The 18064-nt window shown below is 36.0% G+C and overlaps 1 protein-coding gene across 6 annotated transcripts in view; it reads left to right on the plus strand.

Moving 5' to 3' along the window:
• Window positions 1-18064, plus strand: part of PPP3CB (protein phosphatase 3 catalytic subunit beta) — a 48486-nt gene that overhangs the window by 26872 nt on the left and 3550 nt on the right. Inside the window, exons 10-14 of one of the 6 annotated variants that reach the window (XR_004549550.1) lie at window positions 408-485; window positions 5054-5138; window positions 6017-6114; window positions 15538-15595; window positions 16217-16289. Coding sequence is in view for 5 of the 6 variants with exons in the window: in XM_034061760.1 (XP_033917651.1) it covers window positions 408-485; window positions 5054-5138; window positions 6017-6114; window positions 11585-11614; window positions 13282-13460 (470 nt within the window). In the remaining variant the exon portion in view is untranslated. Of the gene's footprint in view, window positions 1-407; window positions 486-5053; window positions 5139-6016; window positions 6115-11584; window positions 11615-13281; window positions 14981-15537; window positions 15596-16216; window positions 16290-18064 lie in introns of those variants that run through there. The other 5 variants (XM_034061760.1, XM_034061761.1, XM_034061764.1 and 2 more) reach the window with 5 other exon arrangements.

Genomic DNA, 18064 nt, shown 5'->3' on the forward strand with positions numbered 1-18064 from the left:
GAAATGCAACAGCTTTTTTGTTTTAAACTGAATTTGAGCAGTCAAAATATTTTCTTATTTAACTAAATTTTGTATAAAATCTAGTTCAAATACTTATCCTAATGTAAAAATACTAATATACAAGAAGACAATCCTCATCTAAAAGAACTCCTTGTATGATATGAGAGAAAGCTCTGCTGTGGTCTTTGATTGGTAGGTGGTATAGTTTTTAGCTTATTTTTCTGAGCTTTTTGAATTCAGTGATAATGCACAGCAAGAAAAACATTTTTGAAACCAGGTTATTGAGCAGTAGCTGTGATGTAAGATGTTCATTCGCTATCATTGCTGGTGACTGGTTATATCTTGTGTGCGTGAAAATACGTACAATTCTACAGGGATTGAATTAAGACTTTTTTTTTCTTGTACAGTAACAGAAATGTTGGTGAATGTGTTGAGCATTTGCTCTGATGACGAACTGATGACAGAGGGGGAAGATCAATTTGACGGTAGGGGTTACTTTAAGATGTATATCTCTTTTTAATGGTAATAACTTGTGAAAAAGTAACTGGCCTAGGCTGGTGTAATACTGCCTGGAATTTGAAAAAAAATTGGCTTCAAATTTTTCTTTAGATTTCTTTTGTATTTTACTTGGTTTTGTGTTCAGGGCGGGAAATCTGCCTGCTCTTGTGCAACAGAAATACTCTGGGGGACAGGGAAGGGAATTGTGGTTTTGTGCTTGCAATCGAGAAACACTAATGGCATTCTTTACAAATATTCATATCTGATTTCTGTTTAAAACTGAAACTTTTTGTGGAAAATTTTCATAATTTCTTATTTTAAATTTTAAAAATACTAAACTTTGTAAAGTCATTAGAATGAATTTATTATGAAGTGTTAAATTTCTTAATGCTTGCTCTTCAGGAGAGAGGTGATGTAAGTGAAAGCCATACATAATATTTCTTATGGCAAAGTGGTATATAATAAGTATGAAATACAGGTTTGAGTCTTAGTGTTTGAGTTTAAAGCATAAAATTTAAAGGATAACTTGTATGTGTACATTGTATAATATGTATTTCTTGAATTATGGCATTACCTTTTAAACTATGATGCAGTAGATTGTTAAGGAGATGTTTGCAATGTGATGATTGAGAAGCAGCATTAACATGAAGACCTAAAATATCACACTTCATTTTGTTGGGTTTTTACATTAGTGTTTAGTGTCACATCTGAAAGTTTTTCAGACTTGCTTCCTTTTATCCAATAACAATTGATTTGATGGATTATTTGATGATGGGGGAGGAGGAAGAAAAGTTTCAGCAGCCATTGAGGAATACTAAAGGATCATTTATAAAGATAGTAGAGACGTGAAGCCGTTCTTAATGTTTGATAGCTACTGTGTTTAAATTTAGTAGCAGAATAGTGTGCTAAGCAGCTGTGTGGTTTAGATTGGGGTGTATTGGTTATGAGCCACTGGAATTTTGCTGCCATTCAGATTGTTGGCAGAAATGTGAAAACTTAGAAATAGTCTCAAATGTGATCCTGAAAACAATTTATGTTTTTCATGCAAGTAATCCTACTAAACTGAGTGTAAAGCAAGTATACCAAGCACTTGCAGGGTAGGGTTAGGTGGTATTCCATGTTGTCCAGTATAATTGCAGTCATCAATTGATTACACATGCCCTGTCTTCAGTATGATAGTTGCAGTTTCCTAATTTGAATTATTTTATTCTTCTGTCTCTTTTAACACTTTCTTTGCTTGATGCATCTCTTTATGCCACCTAGGTACTGTCTATGCTTTATCTTTCTATGTGAATGGATTTTTTTTTTAAACTGTTGACTTTCAAGCTTTCACTTGTTTATTGTCAAATTTTAAAACACACTCAACAATTCCACTTCTTGTTTGATGAATGCATTTTTAAGTGTTGCAATTTTCCACTTCATTTTTTCACATTTCTTCTCCATTCCTTCTTTATTACCACTGCCAAGTTAAATATCTTTATTTTATTTGTCTCACTCACCTTTTTCTCCATCGTTCACTTCCTTTTTTTCTGGACTCTCCATCTGAAGAGCGACTCATATATGGCAATAAAAAAGGTACAGACCAGACAGAGTAGGAATGTTTTGAAATATGACTTCATAGAACCTGGCAGTATAAGTATTAATGCAGAAAACACCTTTCTGTCAAAAGACATATGTAGCCTTTATTATTACTAACCATTTTAATGGGATGTTTATAAAAGCTTCTGTATTTTGCTATCAGAAGTCATATTCCAAGACATCTGTCTTTCTGTGCATGAACTTTTCTCCTCCTTCCTTCCATTCCTTTTTTTTTTTGTAGGATTCCATTCTTTTACCTGTTTCTAAAATTTTATCTTTGGTCCTGCATGTGTAGGGAGTGTTCAGTTGTCTGTCTTGCTCTTTAATACTTTTATCATGAGGATTTTTTTGAGGTTGTGCATGGAATGTGTTTATACAATGTTCCAAAACCTGGTTTGTGTAGTAATTTTAGTTTCCTTCAATGGATATGTCAAAAAGGTACTTTTTGATTGTATGTACAATTTTGAAGATGGCTGGAAACAGAATGGTAAAAAGAAACCTACCATCTTAAAGTGATGGTCTGTCACCTGTTTTTCAGAAATTTCAGGGTAGATAATTCTGTGCAGAAAAATTCTTCTGTTACTTACCTAATAAAACAAAATTGCTCTCTGTTTAAATTTGTCACTTCCAGGTAATATTTCTAATATTTGGGATTGCATTAGATTATGGAGATGTGTCCGAAAGTTCTGAGCTCTTTAGAGCATAATAGTATAAGCATTTCAAATTTTTCTTGTGTGCAGGCCTTGGGAATGGGGGATGGGAGAGTCTGTGTCATATCTAATGTAGGATATAATCAAGACATTCTTCAGCAAGCAGATGCCACCTTACATTCTTCTCTGAACTAAACGGGATTCAGTGGCCACATTAGTGCAGTGCAGCAGCCTAAAATAATAGCTTTGGTCTTTTGGCTTGGCTATGGTACCTCTGGGGGGCTGGGGCAATTAAAGATCATGTTAAAACAAACAAAAAACCCCACCACCAAACCAAGCAAACACCAAAACCACACAAAGCCAGCTCTTCTTCTCTTAAGGCAAGGGGACATTCCAGAGTTAGATACAGGCATTAACAGTGCTTGAAACCTTTTCAGCCTAGATGTTACTGCTCTGCATCATTCTAGCCCTCAAACAGGTGTAGGTAAGAGGAAAACCAGGAGACTTTTAGGGAAAGATTTATGGTCCTTCATTTAGCCCTAGCTTTTTCAAAACTCTGAGGGAGTCCTCATTCCAGATCCTCAAGCTTTTGTTTCTTTGTGTTCAAAGAGAGAAAGTAAAAACTTTTAGACTTTAAAAATTGGAAGTTAAACCAGATATTTTTAGTAAAACTTGAGTGTTTCACCTTAACCTGGTCACAGATTTTCCTGAGCCTTCTGTGTTTTTTTGTTAGGCTTTTTGATTTTTTTTTTCTTGTTTGTTTATTTTTAATTTGGTGTCTGCAATTTATTATGGCTGTTCAGTTGTCTAAAAAAAACTTTACTCAGTAGTTCCTGGCTTTTTCATTTGGTTTAAATGGATTGGGAAATACTTGGCTTACCCCCTGATTCTTTCATTGTGTTCATTTGAAGGTTGTCTCTTGCTCCCTTTTTTGTCACTACTGTATATTTTCCTTCTTACATGATTTTGTTGTTGTCATGTGCCCCTGCAGGCCTTCTCTTTTGTGTTTTATTTGGGTTTGTGTTCAGGGTGGGAAATCTGCCCACTCTTGTGCAGCAGCAAGCCTTGCGTTCCTGCAGCTGTGGCTTAAGAAGGGTGACTGTTGGTGCTGGAGTGTATGTCCTTTCACATGGAAGCTAAATACTAGTGAGCAGGGATATAAAAAGGCTTCTTTCACAGCTGCCTTTTCTGAATGCAAGTAGACAGATCTGTGGCCATGCAGCTTTCCTTTGCCCACTTCTGAGATCCTCTCTTCTACATTCTTACATTCTTGCAAATTAGTTTTGCAACATTTTAATGAGGGCAGTTGAAGAACAATGTTACATGGAAGATCTGGAATGTTTAACAGCTGTCTGAGTTTGCTCACTTTTGGTCCCCTGTGGTTGAATTCAAATTATGACTGAGTCTTGGTGTGATTAGTACTCTCCTCCCCCAGTGTCTGAGAAGAAGTAAGGAGTTTAGTTGCGGTATCTCCTCATCTGTCTTTCCTGGTTTAGTGGAATTGAGGAGTCAGAAGGAGTGGAGGATGAGGGGAAAGATGACTTTTATGCATTGAAACAAACCAGCAACACTTAGTGTAGGAGAAAGGAGCTCCTGGTTTTATAATGTTTATACGATTTTTTTAAGGCAAGTAAAGGTGGCTTACCTTCCCAATTGCAAGCTACCGTTCAGAGTTTTGTCTTCATTTTTATCTTTCACAAATGATATCTCTCTGCTCTGTGGAATATACACAATTTACTCCAGATCTTTGATATTTGTAATTTCTGGAAATGATGCAAACCTAAGATGATGAGGACATAGGCTTAGGTGTTAAGGGGTGGTAACGCTGCAATTCTTTGTCATTTTGTTTTGTGGTGTCTTTCTGGGGGGATGACAGAAAAACAAGCATTTTCTCTTGGACAGTTGTGTAAGAATTAGTGACAAATCTTTATTTTTTGTGGCTTTAGTATCTCTCTGGCTTCTGTATTAGGCTGCATGCCTAAATCTTGATATATACAGATGCCAGTGAAGAATTACAAGTGTAAAATATAGACAAATGAGTTAATGATAGTTATTACACTGTAGTGGCGGTAATACAGATGGCTGCTAGCTTTAGGCAATCACTGTAAGCATTCTAAATTTTTGTGTGTGTTTTGTGAACACAAAAGTGATAGTGGGTTTGGTGGCATTCTGAGTCCATAATTTTGTAACTGTGCCCTTAAGTGGTTGGGTACTGGCCTCCCGTGAAGAGCACTGAACTTAAACAGTTACATTTAAATCCATGCGTTTTAAAATGGTGACCCTGTAAATACTCATGAGCTTGAGACTCTCTCTTATTCCATTGAAAGTAGGTACAGCTGCCGCACGGAAAGAAATAATCAGAAACAAAATTCGTGCAATTGGCAAGATGGCAAGAGTCTTCTCTGTTCTCAGGTACTTGCGTGACTTCTGCATTCCAAATCTCCCTCTTACATATATTAGGAAAACATCTCTGCTCTGGGATAATAGATACCAAATGTTTTTTTCAGGGAAATCAGCTGTGCATCAGAATCTTGTTTGGCGTATTGATGCACCACATTGATGTTGGTATTTTTGGTTATAGAATACTTGTATGTCATTTTTGAAACATGTTTCAGGAAATCAGAGAACGTGGTCTTCAGTTTACAAGTTATTTGTCCAGCCATTGGTTATGGGTGTTGGAAAGAAAATACCAAAAAAAAAGGAGATTGAAATCAAGGGTGTAATGGAGGTGGTCAGGACTGTCTTGGAAAATTACTGGCATACCAGACAGTTGAGGACTAGAGGCTTTTTGTTTCAAGTTTTTGTTTGTTGTTTTCAGGTTTTTAAAAAACTTGTCTTATACCTGTCTAGATCCAGAAATTTCATGATCACCTTTACCCAAATAAATAGTTTTCCACAGAACATAGTTGCCCAAATAGGGATAATTTTGTAAAGTTAGCATTTCCTGAAGCACAGAGGCTTTGAACAATATCGTGGGTTGTTTTGTGCCACTGAGATGTGTTCATTACCTCGTGAGACATTCAGTGCTAATTTCAAAGCTAATGAGTTTGCATGTGAATAATTGCTCAGAATGTGGTTCAGAACTAATCAGCATTTATAACTCATATGCAGAGGAAAGACTGGTATGGAATTGAAATATTTTCTTCTTTCTAGTTGTTTAATTTACATTCAGTCTTGAGATGCATAAAGCACAGCAAAAATAGGCTCTCCCTATCCCTTATTTTACTTCAATACAAGTTTTCACATGAGTGGATATTTAAGGTGCTGTTATTTTTTTTTTCTCACACCAGGGAGGAGAGTGAAAGTGTGCTGACACTCAAGGGTTTGACTCCCACTGGAATGTTACCTAGTGGAGTGTTGGCTGGAGGACGACAGACCCTGCAAAGTGGTAATGATGTTATGCAACTTGCTGTGCCTCAGATGGACTGGGGCACATCTCACTCTTTTGCTAACACTACACATAATGCATGCAGGGAATTTCTTATGCTTTTCAGTTCTTGTCTTAGCGGCTGATACAAGCATAGTGTTACGTGTTAATCAGGCAATGTGAAATGGATACTTAACCAGGGTATAAAACTAAAAGCAAATTAATTCAGCAGTGTCAGGCCACATTTTTCAGACTTTCAGTTTCCCTAGTTTGCAGTTTTGCAGGCGGCGCCTATGCCTGAAGTGAGGTGACTTTATTATATATCTGGTATTGAGGCATTTGATCATTACAGATACAAAAATGTAATGTAATTTTGCATCATTACATGTCTGCTTTCCATTAAAATGGTTTATTATAGATGTGTTAGTATTTTCATTGACAATGTCAAATACTTGTTAATATAAACAAACAGCTACAGGCTGCAGAGTTCCGTATTATACTCCATTGATAGATTTGAAATGTGCTACGTTTTGTACCCTGGTAATTAATGCCAAAGTTTGTTCTCTATGTTGTTTGTCAAATGTTCTATGTATAATTTACCTCCCTGAATTGTCCTTGTAACATGCTGTTTCCTTCCTCTGCAGATGTAGCTGCTTTCTTAGATCTGTCTGTCTCTCTCTAGGTATAGATGTATGTCTGTATAAGTGTTATAATTAAACCACTATCCCAGACACTTGTCTGTCTCTTGATGTAGAAGCAATGTTGTAGCACCTTGTTTTTGAGGTTTGCTGCATTTGCTGCTGCACATTGTCTGTGCATTTTGAACAATAATGTACTTGAAAAATATTCAGTAATTGTTATAAAATCAGTTGAGAATAAAGGGATTGAATTTAAAACTTGTAAATAAATCAAAATAAAAGGGTGTTATTAAGTGTGCATATATTTTTTTTGCATGAAAATAAAAAGAACTCTATACAAAATATACCTGTAATCTGGCTCATTGAATATTTTGTAAAAGGTTTTTCTTCCTTTTTTTTAGTTTGTTGAATTATTGGATCACATTTTTCACAGGGCCCATAAATGATTAACTAGGCTCAGGGAAAATGCTGTGAGATTATACCAAATGTATTAAAAGAATGAAGTCCATCTTTCTGCTCACAGTGGTGGATAACTAAAATATACCAGTATGAAACTGGACTTCATATCTGCAGCACTCTTAACATAGATTGTTCAAAGGCTCTTTACTGGCCATCTTCAGACTTTACTAGAAAGTATTAGACTGTTGTATGGGACCACCGAATTTTATAACTATTGAAAGATTATGATATATGAACACCACTTATTACACAATCTATTTTGCAAGAGCAGCTGCTTTTCTCATTTTGTGACTTGGGCTGTTTGAATTTTTAAAATTTTCTGTGTAGTTTTTTTTAAAGTCTTTCACTGCATTTTCTATTAAAGTACCAAAGCTGTTATTTTAATGGCTTTGAAACATGAATGTCACATTGAAAGTCATTTTTTTCAGTGGGCATATAATGTCTACAAGTAAGTTTATATGTCCAGTGTATGTATGTGATTGTTTTGTGAGTGTCTATAATAAGAAATGGTGTATGTTTCCTAATCCATCCAAGTATTCCAAAAACATATGTTCTAGTTTAAATTTCATTGTTTAATATGATACTTTATTATGCTTAAAAAAATGAGTCTGCTTTCCTCTCACTCATTTAACAGATTTTTATCCGTGTTGCATTATAAAAATCAGAGAGGATCAAACTGACTAGAAAATTTTTTTAACATGAAACATACGACTTTCTGTTATTGCTGAAAATGTGGGACATTTGGAAAGTATGCAAAATGCATTTTGGATTTTTGTTGGTGTTTTTGTCTTGACTAGAACTTCTGATGGCAATATTCCTTAATGCACTTCATTAATATACCTCATTTGTTTTAGTCATGTTGATTGTTCAAAATAACTTGTGCCAACTGTTAGCTCTCCCTAAACTGCAGTAACTGATGAGAATTTGTTTCAGTCTGAAAGTAGTTTTCAAATTATTATGCTCAATTTCAAAGCTAGAGGTAAACAAAAAATGAAATAATTCTGTAAATAACTTTTCTAAACCAGCATAATATCAGTGAAGTCCTATTCTTGGCAAAAATATGGTCAATGATAGAAGGGCAGGATTTAAAGATATTTAATTACTATTTGAAGTATATTGTACTATGTTGATCAGTACACTATCAATTTAAACTAGTATGGATTTGAGAAAAAAGAACATAGTATTTTTTTTATTCTGTTCTTTTGTTTGCTTGAAATTTCACAAAATTGGCATGGGGTTCTGGGTTTCAATCTTAGAAGTGCTTGTTTTTCAACGGCACCTTGAGAAAAGGTCTAGTTGTGCCGGTTGCTATTAAATCTGTAAGAAGCTTTGAAAGCTGTAAGAAGTTGGAGTGTACATCTAGAATTTTCTAGAGAGCTGGGCTGATTTTTTTTGTCAGGGTAAAAGTATATATATATATATACATACACACATATGTATATGTAAATCACCACTGAGACAATGCATATGTGATTTTTGCATATATGCCTATTACAATTCGTAATGTCAGTAGCAATCTGTGCTAGATCTTAGCAAATACCACTTCTGTTTCAGGAGTTTGTTCAGCTGCACTTGCAATGTTTTATGAGATACTCAGTGGCCACTCTTAAAGGACAGAAACTTTTTGGCATTCACATAATGCAGAGCAGGGCACCGAACACATGGGTCAGTCTGACGCAACGCCTCTATTGGCAATGCTTGAACAGATTTTTGCTGCAGAGCAGAACAGTCTGAGGCTGAAATACAAATTTGAACTCTAGTGAAGGGATTAAAGAACGGTCAGTTTAAAACAGATAGCTTTGGGAAAAAAAGGACCAAATTCCATCCTGTGGAAGAGTCAATGTACAATTTTTTTTAAATTTCAGAAATATATGGATGTATTTTTGAAAAAGAAATCATAGGTTATTTTTTGATAGCTTTTATGTGCTAGAATAAAAACAGACTTTGGGAAATCGTGTCCTTTTGTATGTTTCTAAGTATTTTTTTATGTAGATTTATGGTTTTTATTATGTTGCTTACATAATAGTAGCTGAAATATTAAAACCCAAGTACCGTTCTTTAACATAGTATTTCCTAGTGATTTATTCTGTGAGCTGAATCCAACAAAACTCTGTTAAAAAAATCCAACAAGAGGTCTGTTAAAAAAACCCCAAAACACCTGAAACCTTATTCAGCAACCTACCAGACACAAGCCTAAAGGAAACGTTGCAATACTTCCATAGAAGTCAGTTGAGCTAGCCAAATACATCTTATCTTTCATTACTGCCCTTGCTGTTAATCAGAGGGGTAGTAAGGTAGGTTTTTTGAGGTTTATGTTGAAAGTTGGCAAGGTTTTTGTATCAGATTTGTCCCTTGCATAAAGCAGGGGGAGAGCTGCAATTGAGGGTGGAAATGCCATTGAACCCTGTTGCTTAAAATGTGCTCTGAATTGAGAATATTCTGAGCCAAGGCATCAGGATTAGCTGTTACGTTAGTACGATGCAGTATTACTTGAGGTTTATCAGGGTTTACAACAAATACAGTTTTAATTCAGGTGTACCTGCAAAAGAGAATCCAACAAAATTCCAAACTGAGTCTTTACAGTGTGAGGTTTTCTTAAGTGCTTGTATTTTCCAGTCAGTTTGTTCTTTTATGTCAAATTGAAAATTACCTTTTTCTTAACTGTGTCGTATATTCCAAGATCTTTTTGGAATAATAATACTACACATAGAATGAGCTAGGAGTAAATTTTGAAATTTGTATTTATGACAAGCTACATAATTTACAGAGATAAATCAGTATTCGTGATCTTTTCAGGAAAAGATTGAAAACAAAGACTTCACAGGTAACAGGAAATGGTGGAAAGAGGTGGTTTTTCTACATAGTTTTGTACGGCAAATTGATTATAGTATGAAAGTATGTATTTGGTTACTTTCTAAAGTAATTCTTTACTAATTTATTTCTACAACTTGAAAAGAATTCTTTCCCTTAATGTAAATAAATAACCATCAATGGAAGAGACTTTTTTATTTATTTCTGGGATTGCCCTTGTTTCTGTAGATTGACATGCAGGAAATCTATTTTTTTTCCCTACCATGGAATGTGCAGTATGCAAGAGTTAAAATGCTGCGTTACCCGTAAGCATTCCACATTATTTCAGTAGCACTTAATGCAAGTATCCAAATTTTAATTTTTTTTTAGAGATTCCCAGTGGAAATTATAATTTTATGCATCATTGAGCTTGAGGCATAGTGCAGGCAACTGAAATTTTGTGTCTGGGTTTTGTTGGATAGGAAATGAGAAATAATAAACTTAATTAAGTTTAAAGCATTCTGATCCAGTGCTGTATTTTTTAATATGGATAGTTTCCCCAGCATTTACCCGAATACTGTGCTATGATTTTTGTTGTTAACAATATGTACCAAGCACTACACAAGTAGGTTTACCGTTATGTGTGCTATTTTTCATTAATATTTATGAAAATATGGTATTAAAAGCACGGCACATAGCAGGGGTGGTAAAAAGTTATCTTTATTGAAACTTAGTGATATCTTAGGTTGTGGTTACAAATTGGTTTCCTTAGCAAGTCTGCCCTAATAGAAGGGGGTTCTTATATCCTAGTAACATATTAAAGCTTTGACTTCTAGAGCTAAAACAATTGGGAAAGGTCTTACACCTAAGAAATTGCAGTAGATGTCATGGTTGCGTAATTCAAAAAAACAAGTAAGCTAAACTTTTCATATTCACATTGATTCACCCACCAAGACTATGTTAAATCCAAACCTCTTCCTGCTGTAGAATTTGTCTTTCATTCAACTAAACAATTGACGAGACTTTGTAAAGATTATTTGCTAGATTTGTCTTCCTGGCTTAAATTTCATTGTTCAGTTCTCAGAAGTTTTTACTTAAAATACAGTGAGAATTTGTCGTACTTGTTTAACTTGAGGCAGCTAAACATAAAGAGAAAAATAATTTCTTAGAACGTTTTCATAGCATCCTTCTTGATAATTTAATGAAGTTCACTAATGCGTTTTAATCTTTAGAATCAGTAGTCTCAAATAGATATGTAGTACTTCTTTTAAATCCATACCACAGCTTTAACCTCAGTGTAAGTTTTTTGTTGCTGCCTCAAAGAAACCCATATGAGCCCACGAAACTTAGAGAAATGTGTAATTAATACCATCAGTTAATTAGTGTTGCTCTTAGTTATTTTATTGATAAACTGTATTAGTTAAAATTTAGAAGAAGATTCACTTAAAAACAACTCCCCAAAACCTTAATTATCATTTTAACTAACTGTAATCTAATCTGGCGTAGCATACTATATTAAATTGATCATTGCCTTTTCTGCTATGCGATATTACACTCTTCATCTTTCTCATTCATTTTGCATGCATCTGCTCACTTCTGTACAGCCACTGTAGAGGCAATTGAGGCTGAAAAAGGTATGATCAGAGTCTTTGCCATTGGCAGAGATCTGTGGTGTCTGGGAGGGAGTTCAAAAGTACTCTGTGTGGGTGTGTTTTACTTTCAACTTGCACAAGCAGAGATGAATCAACTGCATTGATTCATCCCTTTTACATGTAACATTCATTTCTGGCTTTAGGATGATGATAATCTTTAATATTTTAGGGAAATTCTTGGGGTTTTTTTTGGTCTTTTTTTGTTTGTTTTTACAAATTATGCAGTAGGGTTTTTGTATAATAGCATGTTGTGATACGTGGTGTTGTCTTGAAGTCTTTAAAAATGGTAGTGTTTAGTGTTGGGGTTTTTTTCTTCATTGAACTGCAAGGTTGTGTTTGATGGGGGGTTACATGTGGAAGGAGGGTTGTTTATGCATGCCTTTTCTCATAAAATCTCTTTTAATAGCTTTGAACAAATGTTTTTAAAACTTTCCGTAACATTTCTGATAGTGCAAGATTTATAAATGTAATGGGATTTTTCTATAGATTTTGAACATAGTTTGTTGACCAAATTTATTTCCAGTACATATGCCAGCCTCCTAGTATGAGGCTTATTAATTTCCATGGATTATCAGTGCTTCTGTGCTATATAAGTAGTATATTTCTCCTTTTTTAGTGATATTGAGCATTTGGTATTCAGAGTATCCAACTTCAGATTATTGTCTTTTTGGTGAGATTTTAATTTCCTCTTGCTCAATATTCAGTGTAGTGAATGGCAAACAGCATAGCAGTTAAGAGAGCTGCCCTTGGGGGTTTTCAGATTTGGTCGCAAAGCACCATTTAATGACTGTATTCTTTGTTTTTTAATTAAGGAAGTCAGAGCTCCAAAAATGTAAGCAAGTGCCATATTCCATTCTCACACACACATGCAGGAGGTCCCGTTGTTGTGAGTGGAAAGCTGTAGTTACTCTCCAAAGAATTATTTCATCCCAAAGACTTCGATCTTATTATGTGGTCCACCATTTTCAGGTGTCAATTCAATGACAGACCTCATTTATTAAAATAATCAGTAGCAAAATAATACCTATTTTCTACACTTATTTTAAATACATTTGTATTTAAATGGTACCATTGTTCAACCACAGTGCTAATTCAGTGCTTGTGGTTGTGTCCATTTCCATCATCCATGATTAGCACCAAATGTGAACCACATCCTGCAGTTTTGCCTGCATGAAAACTGCAGGATCAGGCCATCGATGTGTATGCAGGATGTAAATCTACTATTACCTTTAGAACCCTTTGCTGCTTTGCCTCCACTGCACTTGCTGTGCTGCTTAGATCTTACTGACATCCTGCTGGAGAGAAGGGGGATGTCAAGATAAGCCTGGCACACCAGGCAGCAAAAGCAGTTGGTGTTGATAGCTGGCCACACCAGGGATGCGCAGAAGCAATCAAGTGGGTCTAAACCCCTTGATTCCTACTTGCAGAATATTTTGCCATACTTTGTTCTTTTGTTACAAACTGAACTCATGATTGCCATTGAACATTTCAGGAAAGCAGGTTAGAGCAGCTTTTACTAATACAAATGCAGAGCCATAAGTTTCTTTGGCTGATTTATTACCTGTTTTTAAAACATCATTTGTTAGAAAAAGTATGTGCTTTCTACTTATTTTTCCATTACTGACATATCAAATTTGCATTTTGTTAAGCAATACGAGGATTCTCTCCGCAACATAGAATCTGCAGTTTTGAAGAAGCAAAAGGTTTGGATAGGATCAATGAGAGAATGCCACCAAGAAAAGATGCTCTTCAGCAAGACGGTATTAATACTATAAACACAACAAATGCCAATGGAAACAATGGAACTGGCAACAACAATGCACAGTGACCACATCAGCTTCTGGTTTACTCACTCATGTCTTGCCTGAGAATTCCTAGATTACTGCTTTTTGATGTGACAACAGATGAAATAGCCAGGGGGATCACTTGAAGCAGCTACTTCACATGAGGTGGAAAACCGTCTGACTTGATCCCACTGAAGAATGACCATCGTGCTTTTGAGACAACAGCCCCTCTCTTTACATGGTGACCTGACCTCCTGGGATCCTGCCTTGCCTATTCACACAAATTCCACCACCGGCTGCTGAAGTTCAGAAGGAGTCTGGGGAAAGGATGAGGCTGTTGCCACTAAAGCACATCTAGACTAGCATCTTACGCTTATCGTTGTCAACACTTAAGTTTACAAATGGGATTTTTCTTTCGGTATAGGTAGTTTGTTTTTTTAAATCAGACTTTCAAATACAACCCTAAGAGCTAACTATTTATTAATGGACATCGGTTTCATGAAATGTCTTTAAAATGATAGATTAGAATGGTCTTAAAATATCTGAGGCTGCAAAAACTGTTTTAAGTAGACAGAAAAAATGCCAAAAAAAATCTCAGTTGGTCATTCAGTAAAATGCTGACCTCAGGTTTACTCCTTAGATGTTGCTAATTCTATATTGTATTCACTGTATTTTTTAGTTACAGCTTATCAGAAGATTTCTATGTAGGAATGTTTATTACTTGAACACAGATTTAAAAAACAAATATTTAATTCAGAAACTTTTTTGCCCAGCTTTTTCAAGACTCTTCCCCACCTTGAATTTAAAAAAAAAAAATAAAATATTATATATACTAATTTTAAAAATAAGAAAAATATGGAAGTGTTAATTTTAAGGTACTTTTAATTGAACTTTGTACATTGTTTAAGTAAATTTTGATTCATATCAAGTCTGTAAAGCTTGGCATTGTATTTTGTGTATGCATGTTTTAATTTTGCAAATATTTAATATATAGACCTATGATGTACATCTATAGGTTACCTAGATGTTATGGGTACTTTTAGTTTATTGTGAGTATTACGGTTGCATAAATAGCTAATAATCACTGGGCTGAATAGCTGCAAGCTTCTTATTATTTTTCAATCTGTAAAGGAAACTGAACCTGTACGGGACATACTTTTTGTTTAGGCAAAGCAGCGCGTAAGCAATTGCTCTGTTCAACTGCTAAGGCATTAGTGAAAGTGTAAACTTGAGACTGCATGTATTTTGGTATCTACAGGACTGCTTGGTTAAAATAAAAGTTGAAGCCCTGTGCTAATTTGTTCACAACTAATGGACTGTACTGATTGCCACTGTACTTTGTTACCTGTTTTGACATTTGCTACGTGTCCCTCTCATCCCCTGGAACACAACTTGAAACTTAGGTCACTAGAGTTCATCTCCCTCCCCTTTTTTTTTGTTTGTTTGCCATGAAGTACAATCTGTACATACCCCTGAGTTGGAAATTTTATGCATGTTCTGAACTATTCAAGTATTTTATAAACGGTAGCACACAATAAATTTTGTGCATGGGCTGCGGCTCCTATCACTGTGTATGGGTGTTATTTGACATACGCAGGTCTAATCTGGCCTTGAAAATTGTTTAGAAATAGTCTTCAAAATGTAAGGTAGCTAAAAAAGCCTGGAGGCTCAGATGTGGCTTGCAGAGAACTGCTTGAATGTCAGTGCTATTTAATCTAAATTTCATTCCTGATTTTTTTCTTTTGCTTTTGAATTGTCGCTCACAAATAAAATACCCAGATATTTCCTGTCTGCTAAACAGGGCATCCATTGCTGGTTTCCACAGAGCAGTGTTAGTTGATTCTAGAAAGGCTGTTCAGTGTAGCTACATTTTGGGTGTTGGTTTGAACTAAATGTTCAAAACCAGTGAAGTGTGTTGGGCCTGCTTTTTCGGGTAGAAAAGGAGGACTGCTTGTGTTGATAGTCAATACAGATAAGTCATGTAGTCGTTTTGGTATATTCTTTTTTAAATAAGGATAAGCTGCTGAACAGGGTGAGAATTAAGATAAAAGATAAAAATCATTAAGTCACAATTTATATTATGCTAATGGAGTTTTAATATTTGATTTTACTTTATTGCAGATGCGTTCTAGTTGGAAACTCCTCAAAGGTTGAGTGCAGAAGATCAAGTTTAAAAATGGTAAGTGTTTGGTGTTTTGTATGAAGCACTCCCATACTCATGAGCTGACTCATGTCTGCATATGATGTCATATTAGAGCAGGACAAGCACATGTTACTAAGTACAACTGAAATTTTACATGATGAACATTTTGATGGTACCTTCCTCCTTGTGAGCACTAGTGGAAAATTTCTCATCCTCACAAAACAGTATCTTTCATGATGTGATACAGATTTTAGTTGTGATCAGTATTCTGACTAGCTGGTGTTGTCTGTGCAAAGAAAATACAGATTCAGTCCTTGTTTGGAAAGTCCTTGGTGTAACTGGAGAGAACTGTTATGATTCTTGCATGGCAGTAAGTTCCCAGCTGCAGTGGAGCTGGCTCTTGTGAGGATTCCCTTGCACCACCTGGTTTGCTTGCTTGAGCATTCCCTGGCAGCATCTTTTGTCTGTAGTAGTTTTTGCCAGATATGAAGGCAAATCTGCAATAAGGGAAGATTCTTGGGCAGTTGTTGACCTGATGGGTCAAACAGGAAACCTGTGGGTTTCCTGACACCCTTTAAGTCAGGTAACAGGATGATGTGGTGGGTTTTCTTTGTTTGGAAAGTAGGTACTCATTTTCTGCTACTGTGTTTCTGAAAGGTGGTGTCTGGAGCTGTCTCTTAATTCTTGTATTGTTGGGGAGAAGAAATTATATCCTTCCTCCCAGAAAACTGTAAGTAGTTTGCTTTGTTCGTTTTATGCTTTCAGCATTTTAAGGAGGGAAAGAAAAAAGTGTGTAACCTTAGTCTGTTCTTGGGTAGGGAGGGCAGAAGGCTTGGGAAATACCTCTACTGGAGAACATGGGTAGCAAAAGCTGTGAGAGGCATGTCTGGGTTCTGGTTTGAGCTGGTGTAGGCAGTGCTGCCCTGCCCTGGGTTCTGTGGATGGCGTGTGGCTCCCAAAGAGGCCATTTCATCCCCGAGCTGATAGATTAAACCACTGTCTGTGGTTCCCTTGTCTGTAGTGCACCAGCAGCGGGGAGTATTCAGAAGCAGGCTGGGGATTCCAGCTCTGCCAAGGAGGGTAAATGCGTTGTACTGAAACTTGATGAAGGTTTTGGGCCTATTTCAAAGCAGGGACTTGAGCTGTCGAGAAACTTGCTGCTACCTCTTGAGCTGGCCAGGGAAGACCAGTGTAGCTCAGTGTCTGCCTGTGCTTAGTATAGGGGCACACACAGCTTCAGAACCCAGAATTACTTACAGTGTTAAACAGAAGCTTTCCTTTCAAAAGCTTTTTAAATTCCAGTTGTGAAGTGGAAAAATTGCTATAGTCCTGTCGATTGAATTGTGACAGTTGGTCTCTAGCAAAAAGACAGATGGTTGGGATTGGGGCTTGTTTTCTCTTAGGAAGTGGTAGGTCCCTTCTGGTTTGAGTCTGAACACTTGTAAGTGAAACAGTCTCATAAATGGCTTTCTCTTTTCTAATGTTTCATGTTGAAACACCGCTGTGTTTCCAACATAGAAAAGTGAGGCTTTTTCAGATGCAGAATAGACAGTATCTGTTCCCTTGCCTGTTTTCTACTACAGTTTCATTATCATCCAGCTCGTTACCCATCTAACAAGTCTTCCCTACTAGCATGTAATGAAAAGAACTTTTTGCCATAAACTAGGTAAATGTCATTAGAAAATAGAACCCTGTTCATCTGTGCATTTTTTGGAGTAGTAGTATGCATGAGCCAAACTTAATCAATACTCCACTTTGAATGACAAGTGGTGGGGATTCTTTTAGTCACATAAAAAGATACAGAGGCACTAATACGCTTTAATTATTAAATGCCAAGATTATTGAATTGTAAGGAAGTTTGCTCAAGAGCAAATAAACAAGAACCAAATCTTACGAAATCCTCTGTGATGCTTGTAAAGCTATTGACAGCTATACACATATAGTCTGAAGTCAGATTTTAAGTAGCAGAACATCAATGTAAGTGAAATACAACAGTTTTTTTTTTGTTGTGGTAAACTCTCTGCCTGTTACTGTTTTGCAAAAACCTTCATGTGTGTGCTGTGTAGGAGTGAAAGGTTTGCCAGATTAGAATCAACTCTGCCAGCTTGAACTGGTTTTGTTTGAGGGATAACAGAAATGGGGTTTGCTGTTTGTGTGAGGGTGTCCTCAAACACAATCACCGTTAAAGCTTTGCTTAGAAATGTTAGGAAATGCATTGCCAGCTGCTAGACATGAAGCTTCTGTTAAATTCATGGCTGGGGACAGATCCACTGTGGCTTTCTGAAAAACCAAATGTGCTATTCAGTGCTGTTCTTTTTAAGCTCTTTGAAAACATCCAGTCATTTATATTGTGTAGGTCACAATCACTTTCAGTTGTGCTTGACACATGATCCGTAGTGTTAGGATTTACATACTAGCTTTTCTCATTGCTCAGTCGTTTGCTGTGTAACCTACTCCCTTACAAGCAAATGCCTCAAAATTAGATACAAAATTGTTTCTCCTCTC

The sequence above is a fragment of the Melopsittacus undulatus genome, chromosome 4 (genome assembly GCF_012275295.1).
Source record: "Melopsittacus undulatus isolate bMelUnd1 chromosome 4, bMelUnd1.mat.Z, whole genome shotgun sequence".
Lineage (NCBI taxonomy): Eukaryota > Metazoa > Chordata > Aves > Psittaciformes > Psittaculidae > Melopsittacus > Melopsittacus undulatus.